Source organism: Macrotis lagotis, chromosome 1 (genome assembly GCF_037893015.1).
Source record: "Macrotis lagotis isolate mMagLag1 chromosome 1, bilby.v1.9.chrom.fasta, whole genome shotgun sequence".
Classification (NCBI taxonomy): Eukaryota; Metazoa; Chordata; class Mammalia; order Peramelemorphia; family Peramelidae; genus Macrotis; species Macrotis lagotis.
The window spans coordinates 528,378,715-528,399,279 of record NC_133658.1 but is presented as its reverse complement, the minus strand read 5'-3'; the positions used below and the strand labels follow the sequence as shown (position 1 = coordinate 528,399,279).

The following is a 20,565-nucleotide window of genomic DNA, read 5'->3' as shown; positions in this document are numbered from 1 at the left end:
GAGGACAGACCATGGGAGGATAGTGGTCAGATATAACACATTTTCTTTTTTTACTTCTTGCAAGGGACTGGGATTGGATGGCCTGTCCGGGACCATAGGGCCAGGTGGATGCTGAGCCCAAGGGGTGGGGTGGGGCTTGGGGCCTCTTGGCCCCAGGACCAGAGGGATTTGTCTGCTGTGCCACTCAACTACCCTACAGCAGAGTCAGAGTGAAAGAAGAGAGAAAATATAGTACATGGTAGTGGAGAAATATGAAAGGAGGGAGTTGCGTTCAGCAATGGCAGCAGTGGAAAAATATGGAAGTAACTTTTGTGATGGACTTATCATAAACAATGTGATCCACCCGTGACAGAGCTGGTGGTGTTGGAACACAGACTGAAACACATTTATCATTATCATTATTATTATTATTATTATTATTATTATTTTAAGGGGGAGGTTTCAGGCAAATGGTTCTGGGTAGCCTGCCTGGGGCCTTATAGCAGGTTGATCATTGGGTGTTTGTTGCCGGATTTGGACCCAGGTGCTCCTGGCTCAAGGGCCAGTGCTCTGTCTGCCACCCAGCCACCCCTAACATTATTACTATTTTATTTTTGGGGGGGTCTTTTTTTCTTTTTTTTTGGTCTTTGTAGGGCAGTGGGGTTGGGGTGGCTTGCATGTCACACAGCTGGGTGATTGTTGGGTATACAGGGCTGGATATGGGCTTGGGTGCTCTTGGGTCCAGGGCTGGTGCTCTGTCCACTGCGCCATCTGGCCATACCTACAATTATTACTATTATTTTTTTAATTTTAATTTTAATTTTTTCTCTCCCCTTTATCGCTCAAGCAAGTCTGTATTTTTGGGGGGGAGGGGGCATTCTGTTTACTCTTTAAACAAGAATATTTTATTAATGTATAAAAACCATTATTTTTATGAAATGCAAATAAATAAATATTAAAGAAAAAAAGAAAAATGACTTCTATGGTTTCTCCTTAAATTTATTATCACTACTGGATCAAAATTTTTTTTCAGAGTAGTTATTGGGGAAGATGAACTGGGCTGCTTCCTTTTATTCCACTTGTTTGACTAGTTACTTTTTGATATTAAACCCACAACAAAGTGGTAAACCAGACCAGAATGTGAAAAAGTTTTCCAATTTCCAAAACTTTACTTTGATCACCAGAGGCTAAGTGGTCTTTTGCAAAGGTGTTTCTTAATAAATTTATTTGTGAGAAATTACAAGTTTGATATTAATGTAAGGCATTAAATTTCATTCTCCTCCGTGTCCACTAATACCATCATAGGAGAAGAATATTGCACTGGAAAGATTTGCTTTTGCAGCCCAGATCTGTCACTTATTAGCTATGAAACCAGATCTCAATGTCTTTACCTATAAAATGAGGAGATTAGATTAGATAACCTTTGAGGTCACTTCTAGTTCTAATTCTATTATTTTAGGCTCTCACAAGTAGCTTCTTTCCACAAGAATATGTCAGTGGATCATGGCTAATTATCCCCTTCTCATCTCTACCTCTTAAATTAAGTTTCCAGCTGCCTTTGAAGCTCTACTCAAGTCTCTTACATAAGACCTTTCCTAATTCCTCTAACTACTAGAGCTAGTAATAGAAGATTACTTTTAAATTTTACCTTACATATTTTCCATATATACTTATTATGTACATGTTGTTTTTCCTTGAGGAGGGTCTATTTTCATCTTGTTCATTATATCCCCAAGGCTGAGCACATCGGAGATATATGATAAATGCTTGATAATTTATTAGTTGATTTTATGATTGATCACAATGACTAAATAAACTCAAAGTTTATAACTATTTTCCTGAAGGCAGGCCTTTTACATCTTCTTTACACACTTAGAATATCTGGCTTTTTTTGGTGCATAATTACTCAAGTAGCCTTACAATAGATAGCATAGTCCAGAATAAAAAAGGTGTTGGGAGGGTAATAGGAGTGGGGAGAGGGGAGGGAGAAATAAATTGTGAAGTACAATGAAAAGAGCAGTGGGTCTGGCATCAGGAAGAACTGAGTTCACATCTCACCTCAGACACTTACCAGTTGTGTGACCCAGGACAACTCACTTATGACAATTTGCCTTAGTTTCCTTGTAAAATGAGCTGGAGAAGGAAATGGCAAAACTAGTCCAGTACCTTTGCCAAGAAAACCGCAAATGCAATAGTAATATATGGTTGTGTAATAGCATATTATTACACAAAGAGTCAGATTCGACTGAACAACAACAGAGAGTCAAAAGAACTTCTTATGGTATATACTGGTTGTCTGATTCTGGGCTAGTTTCTTAATCTAAGTGCCCAAAGCAATTCTTTAATACTATAGACTCAGAAAAGGTATCACACTGATAGAGGTCACACAAGTAGTAGAAGAAATTCAAGCAAGGTTCAAATCCATCTTTGATCCATGGTCATCATATACTCCCAGTTGAAAAAGCTGGAAATTCCTGAGCTGACCTGAAACATGGTCCCAGATGTCCCAGACCATCTTGGATTCCCTCTCCCTCGTGAGACCTAAAGATTCTTGTGTCCTTGGCATCTACCACGACTGACCTGTTCCATCATTTATTAATGTATAAAACCTGTTCCATTGCAGCATCTTTGTCTACAGTGAGAAACGTTCTGCCCAACTAAGAAACTAGAATGTGGGCTGAAGCTTCCCTGATGAGAAGGAGACCTCGGGTAGGGTTTCCCTAGACTATTTGGCTCATTGGGTTGGAACTGACTGTAAATATGTCTGGTAGTCATAATGGATTCAGACCTCAGAGAAGGTAATAGCTTCATGAGAAGAAATAATATTGTTCCTTTGGTTTTAGATTGTCCTTCTAATCTCAGTCCAAAGACCAAGTTTTCCATCCTAAAATAGAATTGCATCTTCATGGCTAAGAGTTTATTGATTCTTCCTAGGAGCCATCAGAGTAATTTAAGTAGTTATAATGAGGTGGAGGGTACCTCTGACAAAAATCTATATGAATTTATACATCACATTTACCCCTCCAAAGGTCTCAGTTTCCCTATTTGTAAAATGAAGGGGTCTGTCTTGATGATCTCTGAGGTCCCTTCCTGTTCCAGATATATAATTTTTATGAAGCTTTTTTCACCCTGATACTTCTCTCCCCTATTGAAATCACAAATCTAAGGTGGGGGTGGGGTGGGGTGAAAGAGATATAGATAGATATAGAGATAGAGATAGAGATAGATAGATAGAGATAGATATAGATATAGATAGATAGATAGATTGATAGATAGATAATAGATAGATGTATAAATACATCTCTCTATACAACTGTTGAATTGTTTGAATTGTTTGCCATTTCTGCCTCTTTGTGATCACATTGAGGGTTTTTCTTGGCAAAGACACTAAGTTCTTAATAAATGTTAGTTGATTGACTGAATGATTAATTGGTTCTGAGTTAGAAGCTACATATGCACATATATATGTATATATAAAATATAAACATATTAAATATTTTATGTAATCATTTACTTCAGGACTTTCAGGTGGATCTGGAATTATACTGATGTGAGCATTCCTTCCATTAATTTTGATCCAAGCTTCTCCATACCTTATCATATGGGTCTTGATTAATTTTAATGTTCAAAAAATTTATCCTCCTGTGGGATGATCATTATCCTCTCCAAACTTAACTTAGCTGTCACTGGGTCACAACCATATATTATTATTGCTACCCTGCTACAGTCACAAACACTGTTTTGTTCCAGAAGGGCTAAGGGGATGGAAAAGGAAATAAATACATGTTCCAAAACTGGAACTTTAATTTAAAAAAAAAAAGATGAAATCTGGAGTGGGGGAGGTTAAAATCAGCAAAATGGCAATGTTCCTAAAACCTTTAAGGAGGATCTGGTAAAATTTGCTACAACCATATGACTCTCACCTAGAATCCTTCTAAGGTGATAGCCAAAAAGGAGTTATCTCCCATTAGGAAAGTCTTCCATTTGCTATGGATTGCAATGCAATGTCCCTTTTGATTCTGTTTATCCCCATTCTTCTCAGTCATCTCTGAAGTAATGGCAGAGACACCAGGGACTTCAAAGCACTTACCTCCATATTCTTGTTCCCTTCAGACACCCACATTTAACTCAGTTTTAGCCAAAATATTCCTAAGAGAGGTATAACTTTCTTCTTAAGCTATTTTAAAATGATATGCCTCATGAGTCCCTGAGGTAAGTATGACTCTCTAATGACAGTTCTGAATTTGAATCAGGATGCCTTGGCTCACCTTGTGAGCCAGGAAAATCATATAACTTCCTGAGTATCATTAATAGGTTTCTCTTCACTTTCTAGAAGTTACCATGATATATATTCTCCAGGGCCTAAAACAAGATCATTTGATAGTATGACTGCCAGGTCACTAGGTCCAACTCTGGGCTTTCACTAGGAAAGCATAATTTTAGGTGACTTTTGTTCTACATTACTATTTCTTTTATATAGCTATCAGGTGACATGACAGTCATGCTTTAGAATTTTTTATGTAATTTTATAGAGATTTCTGTCATAAAAATAATTAACCTTAAAATTTTCTGAATCAAAGTAATTCTGATACTTTATATCTAAAAGGGTTGATACCTCAACATCCTTATCTACAATTACTCTGTTTACCAGTATACTATAAAATAAATCACAGTTCTTATAAAGCACTTGTTGAAAGGAGAGGTGTATGTGTAAAACAAATTCTTCTCACATTTTTTAATGTATGATGTCATGAAAAGTTTTGATAGTAATTTAAATACATACAGTTGATATTGTTACTAGTACAAACTAGATATGCCATATTTCTTTAATACTTCAGACATAGATTTCAAATAGAACCATTATTGAAACTATACAAGATGGTATGCTTGTTAAAAAAATTAGCTATTACATATTACAGGGTCAGGCTTAAACCACCATAAATATACTTAACCTTAGAATCTATAACTTTACAAAGAAAAGAAAATCTATTCTTGGCTCCTGCAGGATTTAAGGAAGTGTTTGTGTGAGTAGGAAGTTTTTTTTTGGGGGGGGGGCAAAATTAGGAATCAAGCCTGTTCTATTCTTTAATAAAAGCATAATATCCCCAAAATATTATGGTACACAGAAACTGTGCTGGAGCCCTAAGTCAAAGGGCCTGAGTGTGAATACAGTGACTTTAGGCAAGGTTTTGAATCTCTCCAGGCCTCAGTTACCTCATCTATAAAATGGGAGCAATATACTGGATGACTTCATTTTTACATCTGATTATCAAATTCAAGTTGAAGTTTTAGATCGTCATAGGTTTTTTCACTTTTTGATCCCCCCTCCAAAAAAAAGACTTCGTAGATGTGGAAACATCATTAGCTTATTCATATACTTGTGCCTCAGTAAGTATGTGTGTGTATATAAACTCAGAAATTTCCCTTCATCTAAAAAATTGTTCTAGATGACTGATCCCTTTAAGTGAATTTCTGATAAAGAAAAAATAAAAACACAAGCACAAATATAAATATATGCAATCTGATAATTTGAAAATTTTAAACTTGCCCATGAGTGCTATTTTTCTTTCTTTCTTTTTTCCTTTTTCTTTTTCCTTTCTTTTACTTTGTTCTTTTTTTCTTTTTTGCAATAGATGCAGTGTTAACCAAAACCCTTACTGGCAACTTGATATGCTTTTCTATGCTCCCCAATGACCTCTTTAGACCCCTTCACAGCAGAAAATCTTCAGAGCCAACATACAGACAGATAATCCTTTAACTTGAGAACACTTTTTTTTTATTTTGACCATTGAATTATCCTCCTTCTCTTGAAATATTTTGTAAGCTTGACTTTTATTTTCTCTTTTGTTCAGTTGTTTTTATCTTCCTTGGTTGTTGTACATGATCCTTTAAAAAGTTCTTTATACTTTGTGGTTATTCTTTCTTAATTTAATGTCATCATTTTTGCTCTTTATTCCACATCTCTAAGACATAGTATATGTAACTCCTCCATAATTTGAATCTTATTCTCCCACAGCATGTTTACTTCCTTCAGAAAAAAAATAGAATACCACTTTGAGTTGACTTTAAGAGGAATCAATATATCTTTTTCATAGATTCACATTGCTATATTGGGAAATATGCAGACTAGGGGTACTGATTTCAGTTGAGACTAGTCGTAAGAGGCAGTTAATAACCATATCCTTGGCCTTTACAGCCTCTAAGTTTTTCTCCCTAGATACCTGCAAGCTGATTTGATCCACACTTGTCATGATGAGCTCTGAGCCCAGAATCTGATTAAGAGAACTGTCATGATATACAGTGTCCATGAAATATTGTTTATACAACTCCATTACTTTCTGCTCCAAATATTCATTCAGCATAGCATTGGAAAGAGGTTTCTGAAATGGCATAATACTTTTGTCCTTGATGCTGGTTATTCTCCAGTAAGATGAGTGTCTTTGAAGGGGTTTACAAGGCAAATCACTCAATTGAGTTGAAATAGATTCCTCCATAGGCAAAGGAATTTCTGAAGATTTCAGTAGTGGGCCAAATTCAAAGCTGCTCTCCAAGGTAGAATCTGTTGTGGCAAAGTTGATGGCCATAACTTGGCCCCCAGCAATGTGCAAATCATTATAATTCTTGCAAATACTTTTACAGGAAGGAGGAACCAAATAGGTTTCTCTACTCATATTAGAGTCTCCATAGTCTTCAACCCTAGCAGAAGTTTGCCATTCAAGGAGGGGATTGCGACTTGATTCTAACTCTGTCACTTTTTGTTTCCCACTATGTTGGCTATCTCTTGAATGGATTGAAGAAATAAAATTTCCAGGAGGCTTGCATCTCCAATGAAGATTTTTGTCTTGTGCTTCAACTACAGAGGAACAAACAATACTATTGGTAGAGTTCATCTCTATTGTCTTTTCCTCAACAACTTGTTCATCACCAGGAGTATAAGTCAGGTGATTATCAGACCAGTAGGCAATTCCAAAGAGATAAGCTTCTGAAAGCATTCCTAGAAAGAACTGATAAAAAAATTAAAAACAAAAAATGGTGGGCATCAAAACTATATAGTTGGTATATCAGAAAAGCAACAATAATTAAAAGGCAATTGTCATTTAAATAAATTTAAATCATTATAACTAAATAAAGAACTAGCCTCAAAAGAAGGACTAGCTATGTTCAGACCATATCTCTATCACTCACACAAACACACACACACATACACACACACATGCTAAGTTTCCCTAGGCAAAAAATTTCGGTACTTTAGATTACAATTCTTTGAGACTATAAATTGTAGAGAATGTGCCAGTCTTAAATGAGAGAAGAAATTCTTTACTGGCATTCCCTAGATCAATGAAATAAATCATAGATCTAGTCCCTCTCCTTTCATTATGTATTTGTTAGATCTTATGGAAACATTTCTACATTTCTCAAAAGTATATTTTTGTCTACAATATCTAACTTAAGAAAATGCTGATGTAGAATTTTTTTTTCATAGACTAGAAGCTTTTGTGGGTAGCTTATGTCATTTTTGTCACTTTACTCCTTAGTACTTAGTATAGTGCCTTACACATAACAAATTTAACTAATGTTTGTTAAGTTGAATTGAACTTCCATGTCAAAAAAAGTTAATCTTTTTTTTAAATATCCATTTAAGAAGAAAACATTAACAAAGTTTCCTAGATCCGAAAATGTTGAGAGATATGTTCAGAGGGCAAGGAGCTTAAGAAAGTTTGGCTGGTATCATTTTTCCATGAAGAAATGATTGGAAGATAAGGTTTGAAGGCTAGATGAGAGTCAAATTGTAGGAGACTCTGAAGACAATACTAAGGAATTTGAACTTCCTTATTTTAGGACATATGCATACTTTCTTCTCAAAGAATGGAGGAGGGTTTCTGGAACTAAAAACTTTTTAAAATGAATGCAAATTTTTTATTTATAATTAGGAAATATTTAATGAAATAAAGCTATATATTTAAAAGAACATATGCATGAGGAAAGAAATATAATTTGTAGTCATATAAAAATGCTGCAAATCACTATTTTTTAAAATGCAAATTAAAGTAACTCTGAGATTCTGCCTCCTATCCATTTGATTGGGACTGTTGACAACAAAGGAAAATATTGGAGAGACTGAAGAAAAATGGACACATTACTAAGAATTGGTGAAGTCTTTTGGGGAACATTTTAGAATTATGCTCAAAAGTTACTAAATATACCCTTTGATCCATCTATACTACTTTAGTATGCTATCCCAAAGATATGAAAAAAAAGAGGAATGTGTTTTATTTATACAAAATAATTTATAGCACTTCTTTTTATAATTGCAAATATCAGCAAACTAAGGGAATGTCCAATAATTGTGGAATGATTGAATAAATTATTGCATATCAACCTATAATGCAATATTATTATATTATAAAAATGAAGAAACAGCTTTTAATAAAAGATCTAGAAGACCTTCATGAAATGTTGGAGAATGAAGTGAGTTTACCCAGAACAACATTTTATACTATAATAATCCATTGAAAAATGAGCAATATTTGGAAGATTTAAGAAATTTAATTAGCACAATGATCAAACATACTTTTAAAGGACTGATGAAGAATGTCACCCAACACCTGACAGAAAAATAATAGACTATTGTGAAGAATGAAGCACACATTTTGGATGTGGCCTGAATGGAAATTAGTCCTACTTAACTATGCTTATTTGTTAAGAGGGGATTTTTTTTTTTAGTTGGTGAAGGGGAGGAGAGGCAGAAAAGAAGAAAATATATTTGATAATTTAAAAAAAAAACCTTTTGAACCTAAATTAAAAAGAAAAAAGCTATTCCTTAAAAATTAAATTAAAATGAAATACATACATACATTATATATATGTATATATATATATATATATAATTACACACACACACACACACACACACACACATATATGCTGCCTAATAAGAAAGAGATTGTATTACCTCATGCATTAATGTAAGCATGAGGTATTTTAGGACATTTTAGGTAGTAGCAGTAGAAGGAAAAAGTCTATATGACTTTTGATTGTACTCACTCTAGTCTAAAATTAACATTTATACACATATTTTTGTATTGCTCTGAGAGGCTATATGCTCATTGAGGGTAAGAATAGTTTTCATCTTTGTCTTTATATCCCCAGGACCTAGCACTTTCTCACCAAAATTAGGAACTTTTAAAATGTTCTTTGGAATAGAATGGGTTAGACATAAAATAGCAAGAGAAATGAGTCAAATATGATTCATTTTTGAGAGAGGCAAAAACCAAATTTTGGATTTAAAGGACCCATATTTTTATCTTTAATTTGCTATTTACCTCTATATGATTATGTGACAATAGCTCACATTTACCTACTGCTTTAATTTATAAAATATTTTTTCAACACTAATACAACAATAGATAATGCAAGTACTATTAATCCCAGTATTACAAATGAAGAAACTGAGGTTTCTTGAGACTAACCTAGAGTCACACACAGATGGAAGGTATCAAAGCCCATATTCAAATCTAGGTCTCCCTAGGAGCACACTCTTGGCAAGTTGCTTAATCTCTCAGGGTCTCAGTACACACTTCTGTAGAATAAAAGAATTAGACCACATAGATTATGTGGTATCCCTTCTATTTCTAAAGTAGGGATTCTTTCCTTAGGATCCATTAACTTAATTTTTAAAATATTTTGATAATCATTTAAATATAAATATTTCTTTTATAATTTTATGCATTTAAACACATTATTCTTAGTTCATAACTTTACCATATTGCTACACAAATACACAACATACACACACACACACACACACACACACACACACACACACAAGAAAACAAAACCTGAGAATTCCTGGTCTATAGTCTTTGAAATTATGCCTTTTTATTAGAAGAATGATGCTACCTTTAAAAAAAAAAGTTAGGATTTGAGCTGGTGGAAGAGGTGATATTTGGTGCTTCAGCGAATGAAAAACATCCAAATATAATCACATAGTATCCAACAAATAGTAAGAATTCAGAATTAGAGTTAAGATAGATTGGCTTGTAAATCTGAACTTGGAAAATTTGAAAATTATATGCAAAAAAAAAGTCATTATTGAGTAAGCAAGATGTGAGAAAGAAAGAGAGAGACAGAGAGAGACAGAGAGAGACTGAGATGAAAGGGAAGAGAGGGTGTTAAAAAGAGAACAATAAAGGAATGAGAAGGTCTTTAGGAAATGACCCCATTTTACATGTGGAAGGACAAAAGGAATATAGAAAAGAAGAAAAAGAAGGAATGGTATGAGAATCTGGTTAATATGGATTCTGAGGAATTAAATGAAAAATTTTAAGGAAGAAGTGGTCAGCAGTATCAAACATTCTATCAAAATCAAAGGGATTGAATAAAAAAAACAATATTTGGGTTATTATATTTCACAAAGAAGAATGGAGTGGGGCAAAAGCAAATTCCTGAAGAGCAAAGAGAATGGAAACAAGTGTAAATTACATTTTCCTCAACTGAGGCAATAAAAGGAAGAGAAAAGAAAATTGCTAAAGGGAAAATCTAGGTCAAGATAAGGATTTCATTTTCTTTCGTAGGTTAAAGGATAGATCTGTGTTTCTTTGAAGGCCAAAAAGACAGAACTAAAAAAAGTAAGGAAACTGAAAATGAAAATTTTGACAAGCAGGATGGAGTAGTATATAGAAAAGCCAGTCTCAGCTTCCAAATAACCTATATTCAAGAGAATATATTCAACCTTAGATACATTCTGGTTATGCAGATTTGGACAAGTCACTTAAATTTTTAGTACTACTGAATTCTTTAGTCAGGTACATACTCTAATACAGAATGCTGTTGCCATAATAATTGTAATTATATCTAATATTCTTTCTTCTACCTGAAACAGTTAAAGTTTAACTTCTTGATGCCTCAGAAACTCTCTAAATATAGTAAGTCGGAAAAGAGTTATTGGTCTCTATTACTTGAGAAAATTCAGTGCACTAATGAAATCTCCATACACTGATGAAATTGGTTACTGACCAAAACAAAACTGAAACCGAAGTCACAGAGAAAATAGAGAAGTTAGCTTTGGATGAGCAACACCTCTTTCTCTGGGTTAAGAGGAAGAGAAACATCAGTTGTCGAAATAAAGATATCATTTCTGGGAAAGCCAGGAAAATGAACCTTGATCTTCTCACCAAATAGAAGAGGAGGTAGTTTTCCTCAACTTTGGGGAATAGTTGAGCTATGTAAAGAAGAGAGATGTGGAATGTCCTTGTGAATGAACACAAATAATTTCAAAGGTTTGTGATCCATGTCCAAGTTAAACAGAACAGCAGCATGGTCTAGTAAACAATAGGTTGAACTTGGAGTAATAACATCTTTAGTTTAAATTGTGCCTCATATACTTACTGGCTTTATGACCTGGCAAGTGACTTATCCTAATCCTCTCTGAACCTCAGGTTCCAGAACTGTTAAAAAAAAAAACATAGAGCCATTATGAAGATTAAATGAAATTACCTATATGATTTACTTGACAAATGCTAAAGCATTATATCCATGACATCTATTATTATCACTTTCACAAAACTGTCTTAAGTAGGTCACAGAGTTTTCTAATTCTACTAAATAAACTATTCTTCGAGTAGAATAATCATTAAACTTTGAATGTTAAGGTAATAGAAGTACATTTTAATATTATAACAATAATTATGGCAAGGACATATTAGAGTGTGTATTTAATTAATTGATTCAGAAGCAGATGAGTGTTGCAATGCACTGAGTATAGGACCTGGACTCAGAAAGACTTGAGTTTAAATCCAGTCTCAGATACCTAATAGTTGTGTGACTCTGGACAAGATACTCTGTTTTCTCTGAGTTCTCCATCTGTAGAATGGAGATAATAATTGAACCTATCTCCAGGATTATTGTAACATTAAAATGAAATTATATTCATAAATTGCCTAACAGACAGTAAGTGCTATATAAATTATAGTTATTATTAAAAACATGAAGCAGAGACGAATAGTCAGGGGAACTAGATTCTCTTCCCCATTCTTCCAGAAATTCATTTTGTGACTTTGAGCAAACTATTAACCTCTCTGAGCCTCAAATTCTCCACATCATAAATAACAGCTTATTATACTGATGATTTCCAAAATCATGCAGTTAAAACATTCTATATTTCTTTCCTGGAAAAGAAACACATTCTAGTAAAAAGAAATGGCTTAGAATGGAGATAAAATTCTCATAATGACCAGCAGATGGCGACAATAAGCACAATTATGATATCCTTTTATAAAGACCACATCCTATGACTCTGCTTTAGTATTCATGATTAAGAAGAAATTATCTTTACATAATTTAAAATATTTTAGAATGTGTTATTTTGGTTAATTCTTGGAGGTATTTTATAGTTTTTATATTTTTATTTGAGTTTGAACATTTAAAAACATTTAAAGAGTTAAGTTCATGTTTTTCATCATTATGCTACTTCATTTTTAAAAACATCAATTGAAAAGTTTCAGAAAAATAAAACCATAGTTCAACCAAGAACACTGTTTTATTTGAGCTGAATTTTTATAATTTTATTTTTAAAAATTTCTACTCTTGAAACTAGTTCAGAAGTTTACTTCTGTTCAACTTGCATATAAGGTATTCTAGAATATTTACTTTGTGTGAATTTATATCAGATGAGAGAAAACCAAAATTAACTTGAATTGAAAATTCATAATTCAGAAAAAAAATCTAAATAATAGCACCTTGAGACACTAGTTGGGTGATTACTGAATTACAACATCAGTAAAAAGAAATAAATACTCATATGTGTTTTGTTTTTAGCAAATTGCCCTAAGTTTTAAGTTCCATTATTCCACAGTATCAGAGAAAGGCAGGCTATGGTCAAATTCACAAAAGTAGAAGAATCAATCAATATCAATTATTCAATCAATAATAACTTTATTAAGTGCTTTATATGGGCTAGGTACCTTGATAAGTACTGGGAATTCCAAAAAAAATAAAAGCCACTTAAACAGATAAGCTGGAGGATCTGAGGGATGTTAACAAGAGACATGAAAATATATACTATGCTGAACATACAAATTAAAAGAAATATAATATTGGTATACTCTGTCTCCCTAGTCTATTTGAAACTCCTTCTCATTTCAATCCAGGGTGACGGTGCAGGAGGAACCAATATTTTTACTCATATATTTTAGCGAGAGATAATTTTATGTTCATTTAAAAAAATTTTAAGTATTTTCCATTTATTTCATTACAGTTGTTGGGGTTACAGAGAAATTTCACCAATGACTGGCCCATATAATTAAAAAAGAAGCTAAAATTGATAAGGTGACCACATCTGACAATGTATACAACATTTTGTCTGTAGTTCCAGTGAAAAATAATGTTTAAAAGTTTAAAAAAAGTTTAAAAAGTTCGTTTTTTGAAAAAAACTTCAGTGATAGTTTATTTTTATTGATCTTTTCATTTATATTGTCATTGTGCATATATATTTTTAGTACTTCTTATTTCACTCTATATCAATTCATGCAAATCTTCCATTTTCTCTCTCAATTCCTCAGGGAGCACTCCCCTCTGTGATCACTTCCTCCAACTCAAAAGTTTACTCTCCATAAATACACACATATTTCATGGGGATATATTAAAGAATGAGCATGAATTTAAAGCACAATGGGATTAAGGCAAGAAGAGAGAGAGAACACATGCCAAGGCAGCTCACAACTCTAAAACTACAATCTTAGATTGTTCTTTTTTCTCCTCTGAAAATTGCTCTAGAAACTCACTGTGAGTGTGTTTCAATGATAGATAAGTAACTAGATTACTCAGCTGGGTTTACTCAGGGCAAAGTGTTTCATATAGATAAGTCAATTCTGTACTTGCTGAGTCAAGCAGGTAGTTCAGGTGTTCAGTTGATTCATCACTGGCCTTGATTGTCATTTTTGGCGTCTTTGACAAGTTGCAGAAAGTGGGTAAGGTGAAATTGAAAGTTGTTTTCATTTGTATTTCTCTTATATAAGTTCCTGTTCACAAGATTTGATTTCAATAGTACAAGTGGCAGGTTGCCATTTTCTCTCTAATTTGTTGTCATAGAATTGCCTAGAGAAGATAAGGGACTTGCTAAGAGTCTTATAGGCAGTCAAAGGCATAATTACCATAGGTCTTGCTACTCCTAAGGATAGTCCTCTCTCTCTCTCTATTAGGTCATGCTGTTTCTTTTTTAATTTCCATTTTTTAATGAAATGACTGTTTGCATTCAGATTGTCCATCCATTTTGAGGTGATTATGGTATATGTTGTAGGATGTTAGTCCAAACTTGCCTAAGAGTAAGAATCAGTTCTGGGTCAAGGAACACAGGACATTCTGTCATTGCACTCAAATATTCAATGATGGAGCCAGTTCAAGTCCTAAGGGTGCCTGGTCTCTAACAACAGTTAGACATTTTTTCCCTTTGGCTTGTTATGTCTCCTATCTAAGAGTCCTTTGGAAAAATTGCTCATGAATTAGGTTTTAATTCATGCCCTGAATTTTCCCAAAGCAGACAGTAGAAGGAATACATTTTCCTGGAGGCTTACTCTCAAGAAACTCACAATCTAAATGCAATATCAATTCTTCTACATCTTAAAGGTAAAATTATCAATAAGGCTAGTAAAGGAACTTCTCACTTGATCTCACTTGATGCCACATATCTGAATCCCTAATCAACATTAAATCCTTCCTCTTTCATCTTTGTAACATGTATTAGGAGTACAATAATCCTTTCCTCCATTGAGTTTAGTAATGTTTATATACTTAGGATCTAGGATCTCTTCTATTTTCTGCTGCTTTCCACACCAAAATGTTTACCTCTTAGATACATGCTTTTCTTAAAATGCTCGCTCTCGCGCTCTCTCTCTCTCTCTCTCTCTCTCTCTCTCTCTCTCTCTCTCTCTCATTTCCCCAATTATTTAATCTATTGTTTCTTAACAAGGTGTGCCCTTCCATTGCCCTTCTCTAATTATGAAGGACATCCTGTCAAGGGTCAGTGACACCTATGAGGTAATATTTTTTAAATACTTGTCTTAACATTTATACTAACTACTGATGGACTCTATAAAATAACCAAGGCCATGAGTAAGATTATAACCATTCTGAAGATAACAGGACATCTTTCCTGCCATGGCAATTTCATGTGTCATAGTTGTTGGCACATAACCTAGTGAAGGAAGATATGATATAGCACCAAGGTAACTGACCCAATATTGATAGGTGGAAAAATGGATAAAGTGCTGGACCTGACATTGGTACCTCATTAAATCAATTTGGTTTTAATCAGTGTCTGTGCTAAACTAAGACAGTTCCCACTTTCAAGAAACACGCATCCAACCTCTGATACTTACTAGCTGTGTGACTCTGAACAAGTCACTAAATACCTGTTATATTTCAGTTTTCTCATATGTAAAATAAAGATAATCATGGAATCTTGCTCCCAAGATTGATGATCAAATAAGATAACATATGTAAAGTACTTTATAAAGCTTAAAATATTTCATAAATGCTAAGTTATTATTATTATTACAGTACATAGAGTTATGAAATTTGATCTCCTATCTTTTTATGCTACTTCTATATGTCTTTAGGAATGTCACTTCACCTCTCTAGACTTCAGGGTTTTTTTTGTCTGAAATTGAAGAAGTTGGACTGGATTATTTTTTAAAATCTCTGAATCATCTCTTAAATTATTATCTCTTTGGTATTCAGTTTACCAATTATACATGGTTAGTTTTCTATCTGTCTCTTCATGGTCAGTTTAAAGTCCTCTTGATGAAGTCAGCAAGTCTCCAGGAAAATGCATTCCTTCTGAGTCTCATGAAAGGCACTCTGTCCTTGGCCAAGAGCCCATAATTCTTGTATCTTAAACCATGGTCCACAAAGTCTACTATAATTGATTTAAAAGTTTGACTAAATAACAGACTATACAAGTGATGAAAGAGAAACTTGTTTTCTGATTAATATTGTTAGGACTTTGAACTTAAAAGAATCAGTATAATACTGTAATGATATCATGTAATATGAGGAAAATATATATCTTTCATATACCATAATCCTTATTGGAAGATAAAGGAAACTACAAGATATAGATCAATGATCCCAAATTCAAGTGAAATTTCAGTGTGTGTTTGCTAAAGGAAATCTAAAAAACGGGATATCAAAAGCCTTCATGACTTCATTAAAAACAGGTCATACCAGACCAATTTTATTTCAGTTGGTCAACCAATTAACATTGATTAGTCACCTACTTTGTGTCATGCACTATGTTAAAAGAAAGGCAAAAGGCAATACTACTCTCAAGGAACTCACAATCTAATGGGCAACACATCATGCAAACAATTATGTGAAAACCAGATATATTCTGGATAAAATGAAAATAGCAAACAGATAAATATCACTACCATTAGGAGATTAGGAAGAGTTTCCTCTTGAAAGTAGGATTTTAGCTGTGAATTGAATCTAGGGAAACTAAGACTATTAAATTGTTAGTACTCAACAATTCCATAGATAGAGTTAGCCTTGATTTTAACAAAGTTTTGTAAACTCTTGAGCTATTCATTTATGAAAAAATGAAGGGATGTTGACCAGATGATAGTATAATTAAGTAGATTTAGAATGGTCAGACCCAGGGAAAGATTATTTATTGCTTGATTAAAAACTTGAAAGGAGATGAAATGACTCAGAAATTTCTGTTTGACCCTGTATTGTTTTGCATTTTTCTCAATGACTTGGATAAAAGTAAAGATTGTATACTTGTCAAATTTATAGGTAAGGCAAAGTATGGAGGGATAACAGAGTTAAAATTCAAAAAGATCTTGACATTTTGGAACATTGATCCATATCTAATAAGATGGAGTTTAATAGAAATAAAAATGAAGTCTTCTTCTTGATTTCAAAAAAATTAGACTCAAAGTATAAGAGGGGGGATGCAAAAACAGCACTTCATCTGATAAAGACATGAGGGAAAGGAGAGAGTTAATGGATTAAAAACTCAATTTAAGGGGTGGCTAGGTGGCACAGTGAATAGAGCACCGGCCTTGGAGTCAGGAATACCTGGGTTCAAATTCGACCTCAGACACTTAATAATTACCTAGCTGTGTGTCCTTGGGCAAGCCACTTAACCCCATTGCCTTGAAAAATCTTAAAAAAAAACAAGACAAAATTCAATTTAAGTCAGCAGGGGCAACCAAGATGCCCTAAGTAATTTTAGGCTGGATTGACCTTAATTTGACAATGACATAAAAGGACATAAAGGAGCCCATATCTTCTATAAATACAATATTAAAGCTTGAAAGTTGTACCAGAAGGAATAATGATTAGAAAACAGAGGTATGGCTTTCAACCACTTCTTATGGTTGAGTCCTATACAAGAAGACTTTCAGAAGCCTACAGGTTCTCTGAACCAGGGTATACAGAAGCTATAGTACCTACACAACCCAGCTGTTATTTCAAGAGACAAAGTCAGTACAACATCCAGACAATGCAAATCCTAGAAACGCTGTGACAAAGTCACAGAAGGAGGCAGAGGTGGGCAGGTTCCCAGGAGAGGTAGTGCCTAATAATTTTAGGAAAAAATCTGGAGTCTTGTACCAGATTCCAGAACAATCAGCATCATCCAGTTGAAGCCTGGCAGAGTGAAAATGAGGGGATGAAATCTATTCCTATGCAAGGAAGAGACAGAGACAGGATTGAAACAAGTCCTGAGTGAACCACTCAGTGAACCTGAATGAATGAACTAGACACCAGAGATCTCTGAAAAGGGTCAGAAATCATTTTAGCTACCACCTTCTAAATAGAAGAAGCATCAGCATTTTGGTAAAAGAAGGAATTACTAACTAGTATATGATTACCTTCTCTAAAAGTACAGGAGGGAACAGAGATCAACATAAAGACAAAATCCCAATCCATAAATTGGGTATAAAGATATGAGTAAACAGGAAAATGTCACACATCAAAAAAAAATACAATAAATTGAGAGAAATCCAAGAGATTAAACTCAGAAGAATAGTTCAATATCAATCTCAAATAAAACCTCAGAGAAAATATTGGCTTTGTTACTAGAACTTCTTGGAAGAACTAAAACATGGAAGAAATGAAGAGATAAAACAATGAAATAAGAAAAATAGAAGACAAAATTAGAGAATAAATAACAGAACAGATGGAAAATTTCATAAAAGTAGGAGATACCTTGAAAAATATAATGGACCTATCAGAGTTCAATAACTCTGTAATAAAAAGAAATATTAGAACAAGTAAAAAATTGATAATAGAAGAAAAACTACTGATGAAGTAGATATATTTCTTCAGATTTCATGAAATATACTCTGTCCCTGGCCAATAGTCTCCAAATATTTATATATTAAATCATACCCCATAAAAATGACAAAGATATAGAAGTGATAACATAAAGAGGAGGTGAAACAGGATGGAGTTCATGCAATATGAAAATAAACTGAAGAAACCTGAGATGTTTAACTAGAATCAAAGAAGACCTTCTAGAACATGAAATATGTTCAAAGGAAGAGTTAAGTCAATAAACATTTATTAAATTCCCACTGGGGGACCAGGAAATATTCCGCTTAGGCCTAGAGGCAAGAATTGGAAGGCTTTAAAAAAGATATAAATTCCAGATTCACACAATAACTTGTTTGCATTTTGATGGATATCATTGATACATAGGCCAGGGCTATGTTGAGGATCTTATTGGGGAGTAGGGGAGCAGGGAGTAGTGTAGAATATCACTAAGGTTGATCATTGTGAGCCCATATGATTTGTCAAAAAATACCACTAGAAGAAAATGGAGAGAAGTCCTTACTCTCAGCAATGTGACAGGAGCATCCATGACCAGTCAGGGTAATGGGCTGAGCTATTCCATAAATATATATGTGCACAACTGGGGCTACTGGGAAAGTTTTGAACAGCAACATAAGATGTTGTTTTTTCTTCCCTGGTCACAGTCAACCTAGGCAAGAAGATGTGGGATGACTAAAGAAATGTGCACTGCCCCAATGAATAGCAGTCATCTACTTAATTATGGTTGGGTGCAAGTGCTATCTATTTTTAAACTTGTTTCTTAATTCTACTATAAATTATGATATAGAATTAATTTTCCTTCTCATTATTTTCTATGAACAATCTATGCACATATATCACTTGAGAAAAACAATTAACACATTCATTAAGCACTTTTTGCAAGACAGTACACAATTCTAAACCATAAATAATCAGAAGTCATTCATACGTTTCGTAACTAAAACTCCCCAATGCAGAATTAATATGAACCCTGGTATGTTAGCCTGCTCCTGTCAGCTTAACCTGTTATTTTGCCCAAGACCTGAGATGTCTGACTAGAAAAGAGTATTGATTAATTATTAAACTATACAAGAGTAAAATGTTATTTCTTGTCAGGTTAGGAGGAAACCTCTTCCAGGAAAATTTCAAGCAAAAACTAAATGATTGCTTGTCAGGTGGGTTGTAGTGAAGACTTTTATGGAGCTGTACAGATTGAGCTAGTAGATTGCCACTGAGGGCCTTTATAATTCTGAAATTTGGTGGTTCTAGGATCCTTAGAGTTTGTTGTTGATCAGTCATTTTAGTCATATCTGATTCTTTGTGATTCCTTTTGGGGTTTTCTTAGCAAAGATATTGGAGTGGACTGACATTTCCTTCTTTACTTCATTTTATAGATAAGAAAACTGAGGCAAACATGATTACGTGATCTGGCTAGGGTCATACAGTTATTAAGAGTCTGAAGTCAGATTTGAACTCAGGAAGATGAGTCTTCCTGAATCCAAGCCTGGCACTCTATAGTCTGTGCCACCTAGTTGCCAATTATTGGTTTTTTATAAAAAACTAATTCTGAGTCCCTCAGTTTCTATAAAAAAGACTAGGCAGTCAAAGTGAAAGGCCAATAAAGGAATTAATTTCTTAAGAATGTAGAAAGGTCAAAGAGAGACCAGGATATGATAGGATGTTTGGGAGAAATAGGTCAGTAAACTCTTAAAATGCCCGCTGTGTACCAATTGTACTAAGAGATGGAGATACAAAGAAAGGCAAAGGATAGTCCCTGCTTCCAAGGAGGTTACCTTCTAATGGATGCAGCAATAGGCAAACATCTATGTATAAAGATTTAAATATAGGATAAATTGAGGAAAATCTCAAAAAGATTAAGAGGACTGGGAAAGTTTTCATGTACATTGTAGAACTTTAGCTCAAACTTTAAAGAAGTCAGTTAAACTAGGAGGCAGAGAAGAAAGGGGAAAATGTTCCAAACATGGGAGAGACAAAGCTCAAAAGTCTCACAGAATTCCTTAATGCTAGCAGTTGCTATTTATATAGAACAAATGAGCTACTGAAGTTAGGTTAAAACAATTGGGGATTTTTTGACCACAATACCACTTAATCCATTTTGTGTTTGATGAAATAGAGACCTGGGAAATTTTACCTCAGAAGGGGAGTATGATAAATCTTAAAAGTCTAAAATCTGTTTCTTTCTACAAGTTAGTTAATAGCTGAACTGAGGACCCAGGGAAGTCAAAACAATTCAGTTAAGAGACACTC

General features: G+C 33.9%; 1 protein-coding gene across 2 annotated transcripts in view; it reads right to left on the bottom strand.

Annotated features, from left to right (window-relative positions):
- Positions 1-400: 400 nt before the first annotated feature.
- Positions 401-20,565, bottom strand: part of TASL (TLR adaptor interacting with endolysosomal SLC15A4) — a 76,498-nt gene continuing 56,333 nt past the window's right edge. For both annotated transcript variants that reach the window (XM_074214220.1, XM_074214219.1), the window contains exons 2-3: positions 11,368-11,426; positions 401-6,983 (exon numbers count right to left, since the gene is read on the bottom strand). In XM_074214220.1, coding sequence (XP_074070321.1) covers positions 6,069-6,971 — 903 coding nt within the window. In that variant the 5' untranslated portion in view covers positions 6,972-6,983; positions 11,368-11,426 and the 3' untranslated portion in view covers positions 401-6,068. The remainder of the gene's footprint in view (positions 6,984-11,367; positions 11,427-20,565) is intronic.